General features: G+C 49.4%; 2 protein-coding genes across 5 annotated transcripts in view; both read right to left on the bottom strand.

The window, feature by feature from the left end:
- Window positions 1-358: 358 nt before the first annotated feature.
- On the bottom strand, window positions 359-2269 carry LOC132535837 (40-kDa huntingtin-associated protein-like). The gene has a single exon (XM_060183215.1). The coding sequence runs from the start codon at window positions 1935-1937 to the stop codon at window positions 705-707; it is 1233 nt and encodes a 410-aa protein (XP_060039198.1). The 5' UTR covers window positions 1938-2269; the 3' UTR covers window positions 359-704.
- An 11368-nt stretch (window positions 2270-13637) lies between these two features.
- The window catches only part of TMLHE (trimethyllysine hydroxylase, epsilon), a 70267-nt gene continuing 68690 nt past the window's right edge, over window positions 13638-15214 (bottom strand). For 3 of the 4 annotated variants that reach the window (XM_060182867.1, XM_060182868.1, XM_060182869.1), the window contains 2 exons: window positions 15032-15170; window positions 13638-14163 (listed from right to left, as the gene is read on the bottom strand). In XM_060182867.1, coding sequence (XP_060038850.1) covers window positions 14032-14163; window positions 15032-15170 — 271 coding nt within the window. In that variant the 3' untranslated portion in view covers window positions 13638-14031. Of the gene's footprint in view, window positions 14164-15031; window positions 15171-15214 lie in introns of those variants that run through there. The other variant, XR_009547491.1, reaches the window with a different exon arrangement.

Raw genomic sequence — 15214 nt, 5'->3', positions numbered from 1 at the left:
GACCGTGACCGAGAGCAAATCTACATGGCCTAAAGCAGCTGTAATAGCCTACTTTTGAGGTTCTGCAGGACCCACTTCCACTATTTCTTTTTAATCTCTAGATGGCTTTTGAGAAATGCTAACCCCAAAATGACATCAGCAGGATAAGTATCAGCCTGTTTTCTAGTCACGGCAGTGCTCATTGAACAGGGTCAGGATCAAAGGACCCCTCAGTTATACAGACGCCGTCCATATACAGCGCCCTGTCTAGGACGTGGGCCTGTGGCTGCAGGATGTAGTATCTGCAAGGCTTCCCCAGAGCTCGTACGGGGACAAAGAAAGCGACCACGCAGAGAGAGGAGAGAACCACCAAGAGACAAGCAGCACAACATTCAGAGTTTAAGCCTTTGGACAGAGGTGTGGCACATCCAGTGGTCAGGAGGAAGCCAAAGGGGCGGGGGCGGGAGCCAGGAGAGAAGGGATTCTCCTGGGCAGGGGCCGCTGGCCTGGGGGGAAGAGAGCCAGGCCGGGGGCTGCCAGCTGGTTTCCAGTGGCCGGTCGGGTGTGGGAGGCAGTCTCTCGGGGAGGCGGGGAAGGGGGGAGGGGAGAAGGGGCAGGGGGGGCTGCTTCCAGCCCCGGGCGCCCGGGGTCAAGAGGGAGGCGAGAGTCCACCGGAAGGGCCAGAGCGTGAGGAGCAGCGAAGGACTAGAGGCGGCCCGGGAAGCTCAGATGCCCTGGCCCGAGGGGCAGACGGCCTCCTGCAGCACGAGGTGAAGGAGATGGTTCTGCTCGGCACTGAGCAGCGGCCAGAGTTCCCCCTGCAGCGCCTGGGCGGCCTCGATGTCCTTCTCGTGGGTGGCCATGACCAAGGACTGGAGCAGCAGGAAGAGGTCGTCGGGCAGCGGGCCGCAACTGTCGTGGCTGTGGCTGTCGAAGGCCTCCCAGGAGTACTTCTCCAAGGTGTGGGCGTGCTCGGGCAGGAGCTTGGCGGGCGGCGGCTGCAGGAGCAGCAGCAGCAGCACGCGGGACACCTCGCAGCGGACCAGCACGTCGGCGAAGGCGCCCAGCATCATGGGGGCGGCGCTGGCGGGCGAGGGCGAGGGCGAGGGCGAGGGCGTGCCGGGGTCTGCGTCGGGGAGCGGCGGCGGCGGCGGCGGCGGCAGCGCGGCCTGGGAGGCTGCGGGGACGGCGCCGCCGGGTGCGGAGAGGTGCCCCGGGGCCGGGGCGGGTGGCGTGCGCGCACGCAGCGGGGGCGGCGGGGGCTGCGGGGCCGGGGGCGGCGAAGGCTGCAGCTGGTGCGGCCGGCCGGGCAGGGCCCCGTGCTCCTGCGCCAGCAGCTGCATGCGCGTGAAGAGGGCGAGCGCGCCGCTGTAATCTCGCGCCAGCAGCTGGCAGGAGGCGGCGTGGCCGAGGGCCTGCAGCGCGGCCAGGGGCAGCTGCGGCAGGTGCAGCTGGGCGGCGCGCAGGAAGTGGCCGGCGGCGGCGGCCGGCTGGCCCAGGTCGCGCAGGGCGGCGGCCAGCTCGAGGCAAAGGGCGGCGGCGGCGGCCGGCTGGCCCAGCTCGAGGTGCAGACGCACGGCGGCGCCCAGGGCGGCGGCGGCGGCCTGCAGCGGCTCCCCGTAGGCGGCGGGGCAGGCCAGGCGCTGGCGCGCGTCGCACTCCTGGCGCAGGAAGAGGCGCGCGGCCTCGGCCAGCGCCAGCGCCTCTCCGGGCCCGTGGAAGAGCGCCTGCTGGCAGCGCGCCACGGCCAGCTGGCACCACGCGGCGTAGGGCAGGCACTCCTGCGCGCGCAGCTCGCGGCTCAGCTGCGCGAACTGCTCGCTCGCCTCCGCCACGTTCGGCTTGCGCAGGAACCGCTTCTTGAGCTTGCTGGACACCTGCCGGTAGCGCGCCAGGAAGTCGCCGGCCTCGGAGCCCGGGCCGCCGCCGCCCGGGCCGGACCCCGTCGGCGCCGCCATCTTCGGCGCGACACGGCTCGGGCGCTGGCGGGCGCGCCGGATGACGCCAGGCGCCGCGCCGGCCGGATGACGTAGGCGCGAGGGGACGCGGGCGCGCCCCGCCGCGTCTGCGACCCAGGCGCGCGGGGGGGGTGGGGGTGGGGGTGGGGGTGGGAGGAGGCCCTCGCGAGGTTTCGTCGCCCGGGTGACGAGAGCCACGCGTGTGCGGGGGCGGGGCCTGAGCGGCGGGGCGGGGTCGGCTGCCTCGCCGCGTCTGCGCCGGGCGCCTCCTGGCGGCGGGGAGAGGGCTGGTACCTGCGTGGCCCGCGCTGTTGGCGTGACCCAGAGCCGAGCGTGCGCGTCTCCTCACCCCCCCTCAGCCATGTGCAGAGCCGAGCTGGAGCATTTCATCCCCCGCCGCGCACGCGCACAGGCACAGGGCCACGTCGGGTCGTCTGCCCGCCCGCCCGCCCGTCAGTCCTCGTCCCGCCCCGTCCAATTTCCGGGCCCCGTGGGATCCCTCCCGTGGGCGAGCGCACCCTCCCAGCCATCCCGTCCCGCACACCCGGGGCCGGCTGCAGGTTCTTCCTCCCTCCCCACACGCCGTCCATCCGGGTCCTGAGCGCCACCGCCTCCCTCCCCTTCCCTCTCCTCGGTGGCGTGAGACGCAGCCATCCTCTGTCGCTGTCTCTCGGGTGGGTGGGTTCCTTCCTGTTTATCTGCGGGAGAGGATGGGGAGGGGAGAGAGGGAGAGAGAGAGAAAAGGAGGGAGGGAGGGAGACGCCTCGCGCGAGGCCAGGGCTGAAGCTGGGGGGCTGGTGCCGGAAAGGCGCCTTTAGCCTCCTGGCCTCGGGGTCTCGGGCAGCAGCACCGAACGCCCCTCTCCGGGCAGCGGGCCCCTGACACGGTAACCCCTGCGCCTCTGTCTGTCTGTCACCCCTGCCTGATTCCAGCCTGCGCCGCACCCCGGCCCCTCCCGAGACGGCTGTCCCCCCCATACACACCCCACCCCACCCCACCCCCACGACCGAAGGAAGACGCGCTCATCGTGATGACCACCGCTACCCCCAGACCCAGGCGCAGAAACGCGCACAGGCGGCCGGGGCCTTCAGTGACACGCGTGTTGGCGCTTGCAGGAGTGGGCTTGGGGGCACTCTGTGATGGCACACAGGACTAAGGACAGACTCTAGAACCACGACCCTGTCTACCCTCTAATCCTCGGCCGGCTCTGCAGTCTTTGCGCGGGAGGGGGGCGGGGGTTCAGGTCTTGGTGCTTAGTTCTCATTGGCCCAAGTGAAGCAGTTTTCTTTCCCATTGATGTGGATACTGCTATGGTTCCCATTGGTCTGGGTTCTGCAGCTCACTTCTTATTGGTTGGTGTCAGGTTGCTCACCTCTCATTGGTCCAGGTGTTCAACTTACTTTTTATTGGTTCATGTGCATTAGGTGGCTTTCTATTTCTTCTAGTGCTGCAGATCACTTCGCTTTATTCCTTTTCATCTGTGGGCAGCAGCCCACTTCTCATTAGCCCGGGAACTGCAACTCACTTCCCACTGATTCAAATCTACAGCTCACTTCTCATTGATCTGCCTGCAGTTCAGCAGCCCCTTTCTCATTAATCGTGTGCTACAGATTTTGTGATGCGGATGTGTAATGAGGTCAGTAATTTTCCTTTGGCCCTCAAGTGGTGGGAACCTGGCCGTAGGGACGACCCGAAGATGGCCCAGAACCGGGAGATTCTGGGCCTTCAAGCAAATGCACCGTGGTGGCAGAGGGGTGCCTACTCTGTCTTCTGGCGCAAATCCCAATCCTTGCTGACTGCTTGTGGCACCCCACAATATGCTCAGTCTACCCCTGTCCAGTCACTAGCACCAGCCCCCTTCATAAAGAAGTTCTTGGGGTTGGGTGGTGACGCACCTGGTTGAGTGCACACGTTACAATGCGCAAGGACCCAGGTTCAAGACCCGGTCCCCACCTGCAGGGGGAAAGCTTTGCAAGAGGTGAAGCAGTGTTGCAGGTGTTTCTCTGTTTCTCTGTCACCCCCTTCCCCTCTCCAGTTCTGGCTGTCTCTATCCAATAAAATAAAGATAAAAATAAAAAGCCCTGTGGGGATTCCTCAGGCAGGCAACTGCTTTCTCTTGGGCAGCCCCCAAAAGTCCATCCACCCTTGACTTTCTTTCCCTCCCTGGACACCTTACCTCCAGGGAATCGTGATGTCTGGCTACTAGCACCCACCCTGATGGTGTCATAAAGAAACCATCCCACCCAGTGGGAGGATGAATCAGGACCTCTCCTTTTATGGGGCTGAATAAATTTCTGCTGACTGAAGAGGCCATGCTTATGTGCACACCTTCATTCGTGGATGGGGCATGGTGCGATTTCTACCCTTGGGCTCAGGGGAATAAATAGTATCCTCTATTTGAAGTTTTGTGGGGATCTATATCCTGTTGTTGTAGGCCTACATCTAGTAGTGGAATTGTACTGTGCCTACGTGTGTACTGAAGGTGTGGTAACCCTTATTTAACCGATTCCTATAGCAGCTCTACCATTTGACATTGCCGACAGTAGTGCATGAAACTCAGTGTCTCCACATTTGCTTGGCTTTGCTTATAATAGTCATGCTAGTGGTTTTAAAGTAGTGTTTCCATCAGGAACTGTGTATGATCACACAGCTATTATTTCTGTTTTTAATTTTTATTTATAAAAAGAAAACACTGGGAAGACCACAGGATAAGAGGGGCACAATTCCACGCAATTCCCACCAGCAGAACTCTGTATCCCCTCCCCTCCCCTGATAGCTTTCCTATTCTTTGTCCCTCTGGGAGTATGGACCCAGGGTCATTGTGGAGAACAGAAGGTGGAAGGTCTGGCTTCTGTCATTGCTTCCTTGCTGAACATGGGTGTTGACAGGTGGATCCATACTCCCAGTCTGCCTCTCTCTTTCCCTAGTGGGGGGGGGGGCTCTGGGGAAGTGGGGCTCCAGGACACATTGGTGGGGTCGTCTGTCCAGGGAAGTCTGGTTGGCATCATGGTAGCATCTGGAACCTGGTGGCTGAAAAGAGAGTTAACATATAAAGCCAAACAAATTGTTGACTAATCATGAACCTAAAGCCAAGAATATTGCTGATGAAGATTTGGGGTCTCCGTTTTGTAGATAGCTAGTAGGTCTATTTTAGGTATGTTCCAAAGGGCCCATGACTAGTTATTATTTCTTTATGTCAATAATCATATTTACTGATAGATATCATCTTTCCATAAAAATGAATAAAATATCACATCCTTTTAATTGATTTGACAGTAATTTTGTGATAACAATAATTTTGTGATGTATAAATGTATATTTTTGTGCTTTTTCCTGACCAATTTTTTAACCGAGTTTTTGGTATTGATTTTATTAGGTACCTTTGGTTTACAAGACTATAAATATTTTAGCCGTACATTTTTTTTCAGAGTATATTCTCACACCACTCCCTGCCCAAATACAAATATTCCTCTATCAAAATCCACTGGCTGTCCTCTGTCCTGTTACCCACTCTCTCCAAAATCCCGTTTAAGGCACACAGTCTAAGTCTAAGGGTTTGCTTTCATGTTGCTTTGTTTTCTTATTTCTTCCGTATGAGAGCATTCAACGTTTCCATTTGATCTAGGCATCGCCACTATTTTTGGTAGAATTTATTCAACACTTCTGTTTGATCAAGGCATCCTCAGGATTTCTGGTAGGACTCATTTAGTGGTCATGAACTATAGGGACCCCATGCAGTTTTTCTGGAAGGCTTCTCATCATTCCTTCAGACCTGACTTGTAACTGAGTTGGATACATTAGGTCTGGGACTTTTCCACTCAAAACTTTGAATATGTCTTGCTAGTTATTTCTGGTCTTTGGAGTTCCTTTATAAAAATTATTTTCCCTTTTGTTGTCCTTTTTATTGTTGTTATTGATGTTGTCATTGTTAGGTAGGACAGAGAGAAATGGAGAGAGAAGGGGAAGACAGAGGGGGAGAGAAAGATAGACACCTGCAGACCTGCTTCACCTCCCGTAAAGCGACTCCCCTGCAGGTGGGGAGCTGGGGGCTCGAACCGGGATCCTTAGGCTGGTCCTTGCGCTTTGTGCCACGTACGCTTAACCTGCCGCCAAAGTTACTTTTGAACAATGAACTCATAACTTTGTGGGGATTACATTCTAGATGACGTTTTGCATTTTTCTTGTCGCTTTTAGGAGTCTCTATCTTTGATCTTTATCATTTTAATTATAATGTCTCTTGTTGGATTTAAGTTTGGGTTTATTTTTTGGAGGTCTTAGAGCTTCCTGAGTGTAAGGGTCTACCTTCTTTGATTTGGGGGAAATTCTCAAGTAATAATTCTTTCCCTTTCGCTTTTCTAACTTTGGCCACCCTATCATATAAGCGTCACTTCTCTTGGTGTCTCATAGTCTTATGTTCTTTACTAGCTGTTTCTTTTTGCTGGAGTTTGCTTTCCTGTCTACTAGCTCACCACTTTTACATTTGGCTTCTATCTTTCTACTGATGAGTCCCACTACTGCATTTTTCTTTTTTCAAGTTCAGCTACTACATTCTTTTTCACTTTGATAGTAGCTGAAAGCATTGTCTCTAGCCAGATTACCAAGGTTCTAATGCACACTCTTGACACTCAGTTGTGTGAATTCAGGTAAAAGAGTCTTGGATTGCTTGTTTTCTTTTTTCATTTGTAAAATGAGGACAGGTTTATGTGGGAATTAAAAGCACATAAGATATCCTTAGAGCAGTGTCTGATACATAGAAAACATTATGTAGATCTAGCTATTCTTAGTGTCATCATGTGAAATACACATCTTATTTATTAATTTAAAATATATTTATTTTAAAATCCATCTTTTTATTACTGTGTAGAGACAAGAGAGAAATTGAAAGGGGAGGGGAAGATAGGGAGAGAGACATAGAGACACCTACAGCCTTGCTTCACCACAAGCTTTCCCCCTGCAGGTGGGGACCAGAAGCTTGAACCTGGGACCTTGTGTATTATAATGTGTGTACTTAACCAGGTGTGCCAGTGCCTGGCCCCAGATTTATTATTTTTTTAATGTCAAAGAACCATATCATCACTCTGACATATGTATTTCCAGGCACTGAACTCAGGACCTCATGCTTGAGAGTCCAATCCTTTATCCACTGTGCCATGCCCTGGACTTCTTACTTTTATTAACCAGAAAGAGACAGAGAGAGAGTAGGAGAAAAAGAGGGAGGAGGTAGAGCAGCACGCTGGCATATCGGGACATCAGGTTTGTTAGTCCCGTTCTACCTGCTGCACAACTGTCTGGGTCACGATGCACACAGCTTAGTGAAAAATTACAAATGTGTAGAAAACCCTTACTGTACCCACATGAAAAAATTCAAGCTGAGAGATGGAACAGAGTTAGAGTGGGAGAACATTTAAACGCAGACTAGCTCAAGGCTACAGGGCTTCAGTGGACAGTTACTTACACACAACAATGCGTACAGAATTCTATACTTCTGTAAAACCCTGTTAAGTCATTAATAAAATGATGGCAAAAATGACAATCAGAAAAGTAAAGAGTACCTTGTAACTAAATCCAGCAGAGTGACAGGCATCACATCATTTAGTGAGTTAAGGGCATAGTGGACTTAGACTCAACTGAACTTTGGAGCCTCAATCTCTGGCCGGCCCTAGTGTTTCAGATGACTTGCCAACATACTGCCTGCTGGGGCTAATCCCAGCGTTTTGCACATACTGGAGACCAGGATTAGACTGTGTTTGACAGAAGTTAACATTCTATTTATGGGAATTGAAATTGAAAATGTAGGGGCCAGGTGGTGGAGCACCTGGTTGTGTGCACATATTACAGTGTGCAAGGACCTGGGTTCAAGTCCCCAGTCCCCACCAGCAAGAGGAAAGCTTCACGAGTGGTGAAGCAGTACTCCAGGTATCTCCGTCTCTTTCCCTTTTTCTACCCTCTTCCCTCTCGAATTCTTGCTGTCTCTATCAATAAGTAAAGAAAATTAAAAAATTTTAAAGAATTGGGAGTTGGGTGGTAGCGCAGTGGGTTAAGCGCAGGTGGCGCGAAGCACAAGGACCAGGACCGGCGGAAGGATCTGGGTATGAGCCCCCGGCTCCCCACCTGTAGGAGAGTCACTTCACAGGCGGTGAAGCAGGTCTGTAGGTGTCTTTTTTTAAGTTTTTTATATTTATTTATTTTCCCTTTTGTTGACCTTGTCTTTTCTTTTTTTATTGTAGTTATTGATGTTGTCGTTGTTGGCTAGGACAGAGAGAAATGGAGAGAGGAGGGGAAGACAGAGAGGGGGAGAGAAAGACAGGCACCTGCAGACCTGCTTCACCGCCTGTGAAGCGACTCCCCAGCAGGTGGAAAGCCGGGGGCTCGAACTGGGATCCTTAGCCAGTCCTTGCGCTTCGCCCAGTATGCGCTTAACCCACTGCACTACCACCCGACTCCCGGTGTCTATCTTTCTCTCCCCCTCTCTGTCTTCTCTTCCTCTCTCCATTTCTCTCTGTCCTATCCAACAACGATGACAACAATAACTACAACAATAAAACAACAAAGGCAACAAAAGGGAATAAATATTTAAAAAATAGAAAAAAAATTAAAAATTGGAAAAGTATTTAAGTCTAGGTGATAAGGCCTGATAATCTGCATTTTTTCTTTTAGTTGTCACTTAGGCTTCACCACTCTGAGTCAACTTTTTGTAAGGGAGAGGGGAGTAAGGAGAGGGGGACAGCACTGAAACTTCCTCTGTCACAGTGGGGGCCTGGCTTGAGCCTGGCTGTCTCATGGTAAGCTCACAGGTGAGCTGCCTTGCTGGCCTGATAACTGCATTTCTAACAAGGTCTCAGATGGTGCTACACTTTAGGAGTCACCCAACACACCAGACTTCATCCATCCTCCCTCCTTTTCATCAGAGTACACAGGCTGTGATTCATAAGCACTTGGGAAGAAGTGGGAAGTAGTGATGAAGAGAAAAGAAAAACAGTTATCCGTAGCCTCAAAAAAGGTAAATGTCCTGATGAAGACTAGTGGTGGCGCCAGGACTCCATAATGACAGACAACAAAGACCAGCTGGCATTTCTTAACTTCTGTTTTGATTGTTGGAGGAGACGGTATATTTATTGCTTAACTGTTAATCCTTGGAACTAAGTTTCCTGGGAGGCATGTAAAATGACTCTGTGTACAAATAAAATGCATAGGTATTTTGAGAATAAATTTTAGAGCATTGAATGGACCAGTAAAACAGTGCATAAACTACCAAGTATGACCTAGGAACTGAAAACACCAGATAAGCCTCTTTTTAAAATATTTATTCCCTTTTGTTGCCCTTGTTTTATTGTTGTTGTTATCGATGTCGTCGCTGTTGGATAGGACAGAGAGAAATGGAGAGCGGAGGGGAAGAGGGGAGAGAAAGACAGACACCTGCAGATCTGCTTCACCGCTTGTGAAGTGACTGCCCTGCAGGTGGGAAGCCGGGGGCTCGAACTGGGATTCTTATGCCGATCCTTGCGCTTTGCACCACATGTGCTTAACCCGCTGCGCTACCGCCCGACTCCAAGCTTCTCTTATTTCAGAATATTGACTTCGACATTATGACTTTGATAGTGTGACTTCTGTCATCACTAGTAATGAATGCTCTTATTTCCATTCGTGCTTGTCCTAGTCTGAACTTGTCATCATACTACGGTGGTAAATCCAGTCACTATACTGCTTCATTTTCGGTGACTACAAAGGGAGAAGCCTCATACATCTTCATTTATGCATAAGGCATACATGTGTATTTGTATATGTATCTGTGCTCACACAATTATTAATATATAGGAAGCTATTACAAAGACAAAGGCATACAGAACCATGTCAAATGTTGGCAATTAAATTGCAGAGTATTTTAAAATAGATCATCTTTTATTTTCATTTAATTATTTTAGGGTAGAGACGGGGAGAGAGTGAACAAGATCGCAACATTGGAGCTTCCTCCAAAGTAGGGGGGCCCGAGCTCGAGTCTTGTTCATGGCAAAGTGAGCTATTTTGCCAACCCTTAACTTGCATAGTATTTTTAAGACACGTGAAAAAAAAAAAAAAGATCAGTAGAGGATTAGAGCAGCAAACTAAAAATCTCTGGGTGGAGGGTGAGGGTAGATGCTCAGCTTCACTGGGGGTGGGTGGAGGGGGGAATGGGACACAGAGTTTTGGTGGTGGGAATGGTGTTAATATACACTCCGATTAACTTAGAGTATCACAAATTACTCTTCAGTTTATAAGAGAGGGGAAAAATGGATCGAATGTCTCAAACTTTTTGTTGCACAGACCATAGCTCTGGGTATATGTTCCTTCAATCTAGCACTTAAGACTTCAAATGTGTAATCAGGTTGAATTTTAACAGTGGGCTCAAATTGTTGATACATTTCTAATAATGACATGTTGTGTGAAATGTTAAATCTTCTAAAAGCTTAGACCAGGGAGAACAGAAGCAGCTGGTGGCGTTCCTTTATAAGACACAGCTATATGCAAATAGCGTCAAAGCACATAAAAATGGTGTGGTCTTGTGTGATGCAGCCAATGCCAACGAAGGGCTTTTCAAAGGTAACCCAACTGCCAAATAATCTGGTTATAGCAATACCTATCTATTGCCTTCTTAAACCCTTAGGCTCCAAAAAGCTCATATTTCTCCCAGGCCTGGAACATCTAAGATGGGGCGCACTTTCCTGCACACTTCTCTCAGTTCACACCAACTGACACTGCATCTGCTGATCCCAACCTATTCAATGCAACCAGCACCACCTTGGCATGTTTCACTTCAGACTGTGTCCAGAGACGTCAAAGTGTGGAATGCCAACCCTTCAGCTTCGTTACCCTGGTGAGACCTTTCCTAGCTCACAGGACTCCTTAATTCCATTTCGGGTGGTGCACTTCTTAACAAAACCTCAAAACCTAGATATAGACCAGGGCATATAGAGATAAGGCATATGCACATGTATCCATAAGTCAGGGGAAAATATATACCTGAAAGCAAAAGTACACAATAGTTTGTAGTGAGTCAATAAATGCAGCAAGCAAGTGGAAAGACTTAAAAAGACACCTTAAAGTACCTAATGAAACAGTTTTTACTTAGACCTAGACACCCTACTCACCTACCTCCTATTACACATCCTTCAATCACTCCAAAGTAACTCTATCAGACAAAGTAAGGGCTACAAAAGCTGGATAAGGGCAAGAGACTGGCACACTTTAATGATGACTCTTTAGTCACTGCCAGGCCACCCCATCACTTGGGGCCCTAGTTGGGGAGTCCTGGGGTTCCCACACAGAAATGATGGGCCTAGACCTCTAGCAGATCCCTCTCTCCACAGTCACTAGTCATCTCCATCAGGGTCAACATAATGGACCCTTTTGTGGGCCCCTATCAGACCTGGCCCTCAATGTGGATAAGCAAGTGTAGGGAATGTTCTATTCTCCGAAAGGAGGTTAGACAACATACTCTACCTACTACCCGAGGAAGATAGGTCCTGACATTAGTGCAGCGTGGTATGTTCCTAGCTGTAACCACAGAATGTGAGCTCAGGCCTACAGGGATGCAGAGGTTATACAGGCTCCTGTGCTGAATATAGGCCCCAGATCAAATCGGTGGGGTTTACGGTTAACAATATTTATACGCTTTTCCCATATTTGGGAGTTACTATCTTCCCTGATCCAGCTTTCTAGTCCTTTGTCCAACTATGACACCATAGCCCCAGACAAAAACCTGGGCCTACCTCCATATTAGATGTCAGGCTCAGGCAACAACTAAAGTCATGGCCCTCTTGGAATACACCTAAAATAGACCTACTAGGTTTTTCCAAAACGGAAACCCCAAATCTTCATCTTTAGGTTCATGATTAGTCAACAATTTGTTCTGCTTTATATCCTAACCCTTTTCCAGCCACCAGGTTCCAGATACTGCTATGATGGCAACCCGACTTCCCCACCAAGTGTCCTGGAGCCCCACTTCCTCAGATCCCTGCCCCGCTAGGGAAAGACAGAGGCAGGCTGGGAGTATGGATCGACCAGTCAACGCCCATGTTCAGCAGGGAAGCAATGACAGAAGCCAGAACTTCCACCTTCTGCACCCCATAATGACCCTGGGTCCATGCTCCCAGAGGGATATAGAACAGGTAGGCTACCAGGGGAGGGGGTGGGAATTGTGTGGACTTGTACCCCTCTTATCCTATAGTCTTGTCAATATTTCCATTTTATAAACAAAAGTTTTAAAAAACCTGTAGAAATAAATAAAAAGGACTGTTCTAAACTTCACCGAAAGGGAAACACAGGTTTGTACAGTAGTGTCCAGTTCTTTGGAGGTACAGCATCTCGTGATGAATTCCCTGAGTCACTTTGCAGACTCTCTTGTGCTGTACCCATTTGTGTGTGAGTCATCATCTGGAACCTCCGGACTATGAAAATGTTCTGCAGTTATCCCTCACAGGACTACTGAAGCGATGGCTTTGTTCCACAGAGACTGCTGTGACTTCTTACTCTGACTCCTTGAGGGAGAACTTGGTTGGAGATAACCCTTCTCACCAGATCAGATACAGTATTTGCTTTCAGTTCCTGCCAAGCAATTTCTTTCTTTTTAAAAAATTATTTATTTATTTATATATTTTTTTATTTAAGAAAGGATAAATTAACAAAACCATAGGGTAGGAGGGGTACAACTCCACACAATTTCTACCACCCAATCTCCATATCCCACCCCCTCCCCTGATAGCTCTCCCATTCTCTATCCCTCTGGAGAGAGACAGAATCAGACATCACTTTGGTTCGTGTGCTGCTGGGGACTGAATCTGGGGCCTCATGCTTGAGGATCCCAATGCTTTATCCACCGTGCCACCTCCAAGGCCGCTCAAGCAATTTCTAAAATAGCTGCAGTTCTAGAAGACCGCAGAGAAGTTATCCATAGGCCTGTGCGCCACTGCCGTGCCACCTCCAAGACCACTCAAGCAATTTCTAAAATAGCTGCAGTTCTAGAAGACCGCAGAGAAGTTATCCATAGGCCTGTGCGCTGCTGCCTGCTCCCCCGTTCTCATGCTTGTTTTTATCAAAAGACACCTGGAAGGATCCTTAAGATTTTGCTAGTGGGTCTTTAAGTTAAAAATTAATCTTGCGGGGGGGGGGGCTGGTGGTAGCACACTGGGTTAATCATACATGGTGTAAAAGCAAGGACTGGTGTAAGGATTCTGGTTGGAGCCCCTGGCTCCCTTCCTGCAGGGGATTGCTTCACAGGCCTAAAGGTGTAGCAGGTCTAAAGGTGTCCCTCTTTTGCTCCTCCCTCTATCTTCCCCTCCTCTCTCGATTTCTCTGTCCTGTCCAACAACAGCAGCAACAATAATGACAAAAAAAGAGGAAAAAATGGCCACCAGGAGCAGTGGATTCGTAGTTCAGACACCGGGCTCCAGCCATAACCGGAAGGCAAAAACAAACAAATAAAAAAACCACCAAAAAACTGGTTTTGAAATAATTAAGTATGTTTCTCCCCACAGGCTATATGCCAAATCTTTTTGATAGTCCAAAGATGTGTTATTGCATTCCTGAATGTTAAGTTCTTCCAAGTCTGAACAGCAAATGCAATCAGTATGAGTGGATGCTATCTATGCCAAAGAACTCTTTGAGGTCCTCAATACCTTGCAGCATGTTAAGGGGTCTTACAAACAACAATAGAAAGGAAACTGCTGTCTTATCAAGAGTTCTTTTTAATTCTTAGAGTGCATTTCTAACTGATTTGGTTGCAGTCTTTTTTTTTCTAGCCTAGTGACATTACTTTCATATGTGAAGATTTTATTTCTAAAGTATATTGACTATAATTACACCAGAAGATCTAATAGACAATGGCTTTCTGTTATAACCTCAGTAAAAGAGCTACCACACAAGAGGACATCAGGTGACTGGGAGACCTCTCTATTAACAGGTAGCTCTTAGTAGAGAAAGGGCAGCTTCAGCTTTGTGCGATGGGGATAAGGAGATGGTTTAAAATAAGTTTTGACACACTATTTTCTGCTGATGTGTAATCTTGTGATGTGCCCCCTGGCAGGTGGCCAAGATGCCAGGTGTGTGCACAGTCCCAATTTTAAGCCTGAAGTCCCAAGAGACGAGCAGTGTTCAGTACATCATCCCTGGTTAAGTAGCAGCCACAGAGTTGGCGGTAGCCTGTGAAGGACTCCCTGCCATGGAGGATGCGCCAGTTGTCTATAAATAGGACCTGCGAATGGACAGAGAGGAAGGCACAGTCAGAACAAGGGCAGGCCACAGGAAGCCTTGGTCAAAAGTGAAGCTTTAGGGTGGTGTTTGATTCTTTTCCAAGAATCTGGAAACTAGGACTTCCACAGGCTTGTTAGAGGCTAAGGTGTGTTACAAAGGGAACCACTGGCAAGACATTTCTCCTCCTCCTTCTTTCTTTCTTTCTTTCTTTCTTTCTTTCTTTCTTTCTTTCTTTCTTTCTTTCTGTTTTTCTTTGTTTGTTTGTTTTGTTACCACGGCTTCTGGCATTTTCAGATATATATTGAGACACAAGGAAGAGAGGAAAGATACCATAGTAGCTAAGCTTCCTCCAATGAAGTGGAGGCCGGACTCGAACCTGGAATGTGTGCACGCCAAAGCATGTAGACTATCCTGGTGAGCTCTTTGCCAGTGCAGGGAGCTTATTTTTATTGAGTAATTGTTAGCTAACCAAATGAAATCACTCCATAGGTTTCTTTCCCTTTAATTCTTACTATTGCATTTTATTATGTTTTCTGTTTAGTTGCAGATATTCCTCATTTAGAGGAAATATCAAGGGCAAAACACACACACACACACACACACACACACGAATTATGAAGCTGGAAATAACTTCCAGGAACATCATGTTCAATTTCTTCCACAAAGAGGGTCACTGAGTCATTGCTGCCTGGAAGTGGGTGGGGTCTGAGTGCAGGTAGTTCAGTGAGTGAGTAGCAGAACCAGGGCCAATGCCCAGTATTCCTTTCTTCCTCTGCAAGATTGTGACTCATATTAAACAATCAGACAGACAGCCTTCATTATTTCAGTGTCACACACTCAGGCAGCACCTGCACCATTCTGGCACCCACCTTGCCAGGCTTTAGTTTGACCCAAAACTCATTCTCGGGTCTCCTCAACTCTATTGTTAGGGTCCGGTGTGCAGTATACCAGCGATGGGCCACATCATAAGGTACAGTGTTGATGACACCTCGGTCATAGTTGTTGTACCTAGGATGAAATCATGAGAAAGATCTCTTCACAAACATGCTGAA

This window comes from Erinaceus europaeus, chromosome X (assembly GCF_950295315.1).
Source record: "Erinaceus europaeus chromosome X, mEriEur2.1, whole genome shotgun sequence".
Lineage (NCBI taxonomy): Eukaryota > Metazoa > Chordata > Mammalia > Eulipotyphla > Erinaceidae > Erinaceus > Erinaceus europaeus.
This window is presented reverse-complemented; position numbering and strand designations above follow the sequence as displayed.

Excerpts from the sequence above, each read along its gene's own strand:
- LOC132535837 (XM_060183215.1), bottom strand. The coding sequence starts at position 1,937 with ATGGCGGCGCCGACGGGGTCCGGCCCGGGCGGCGGCGGCCCGGGCTCC.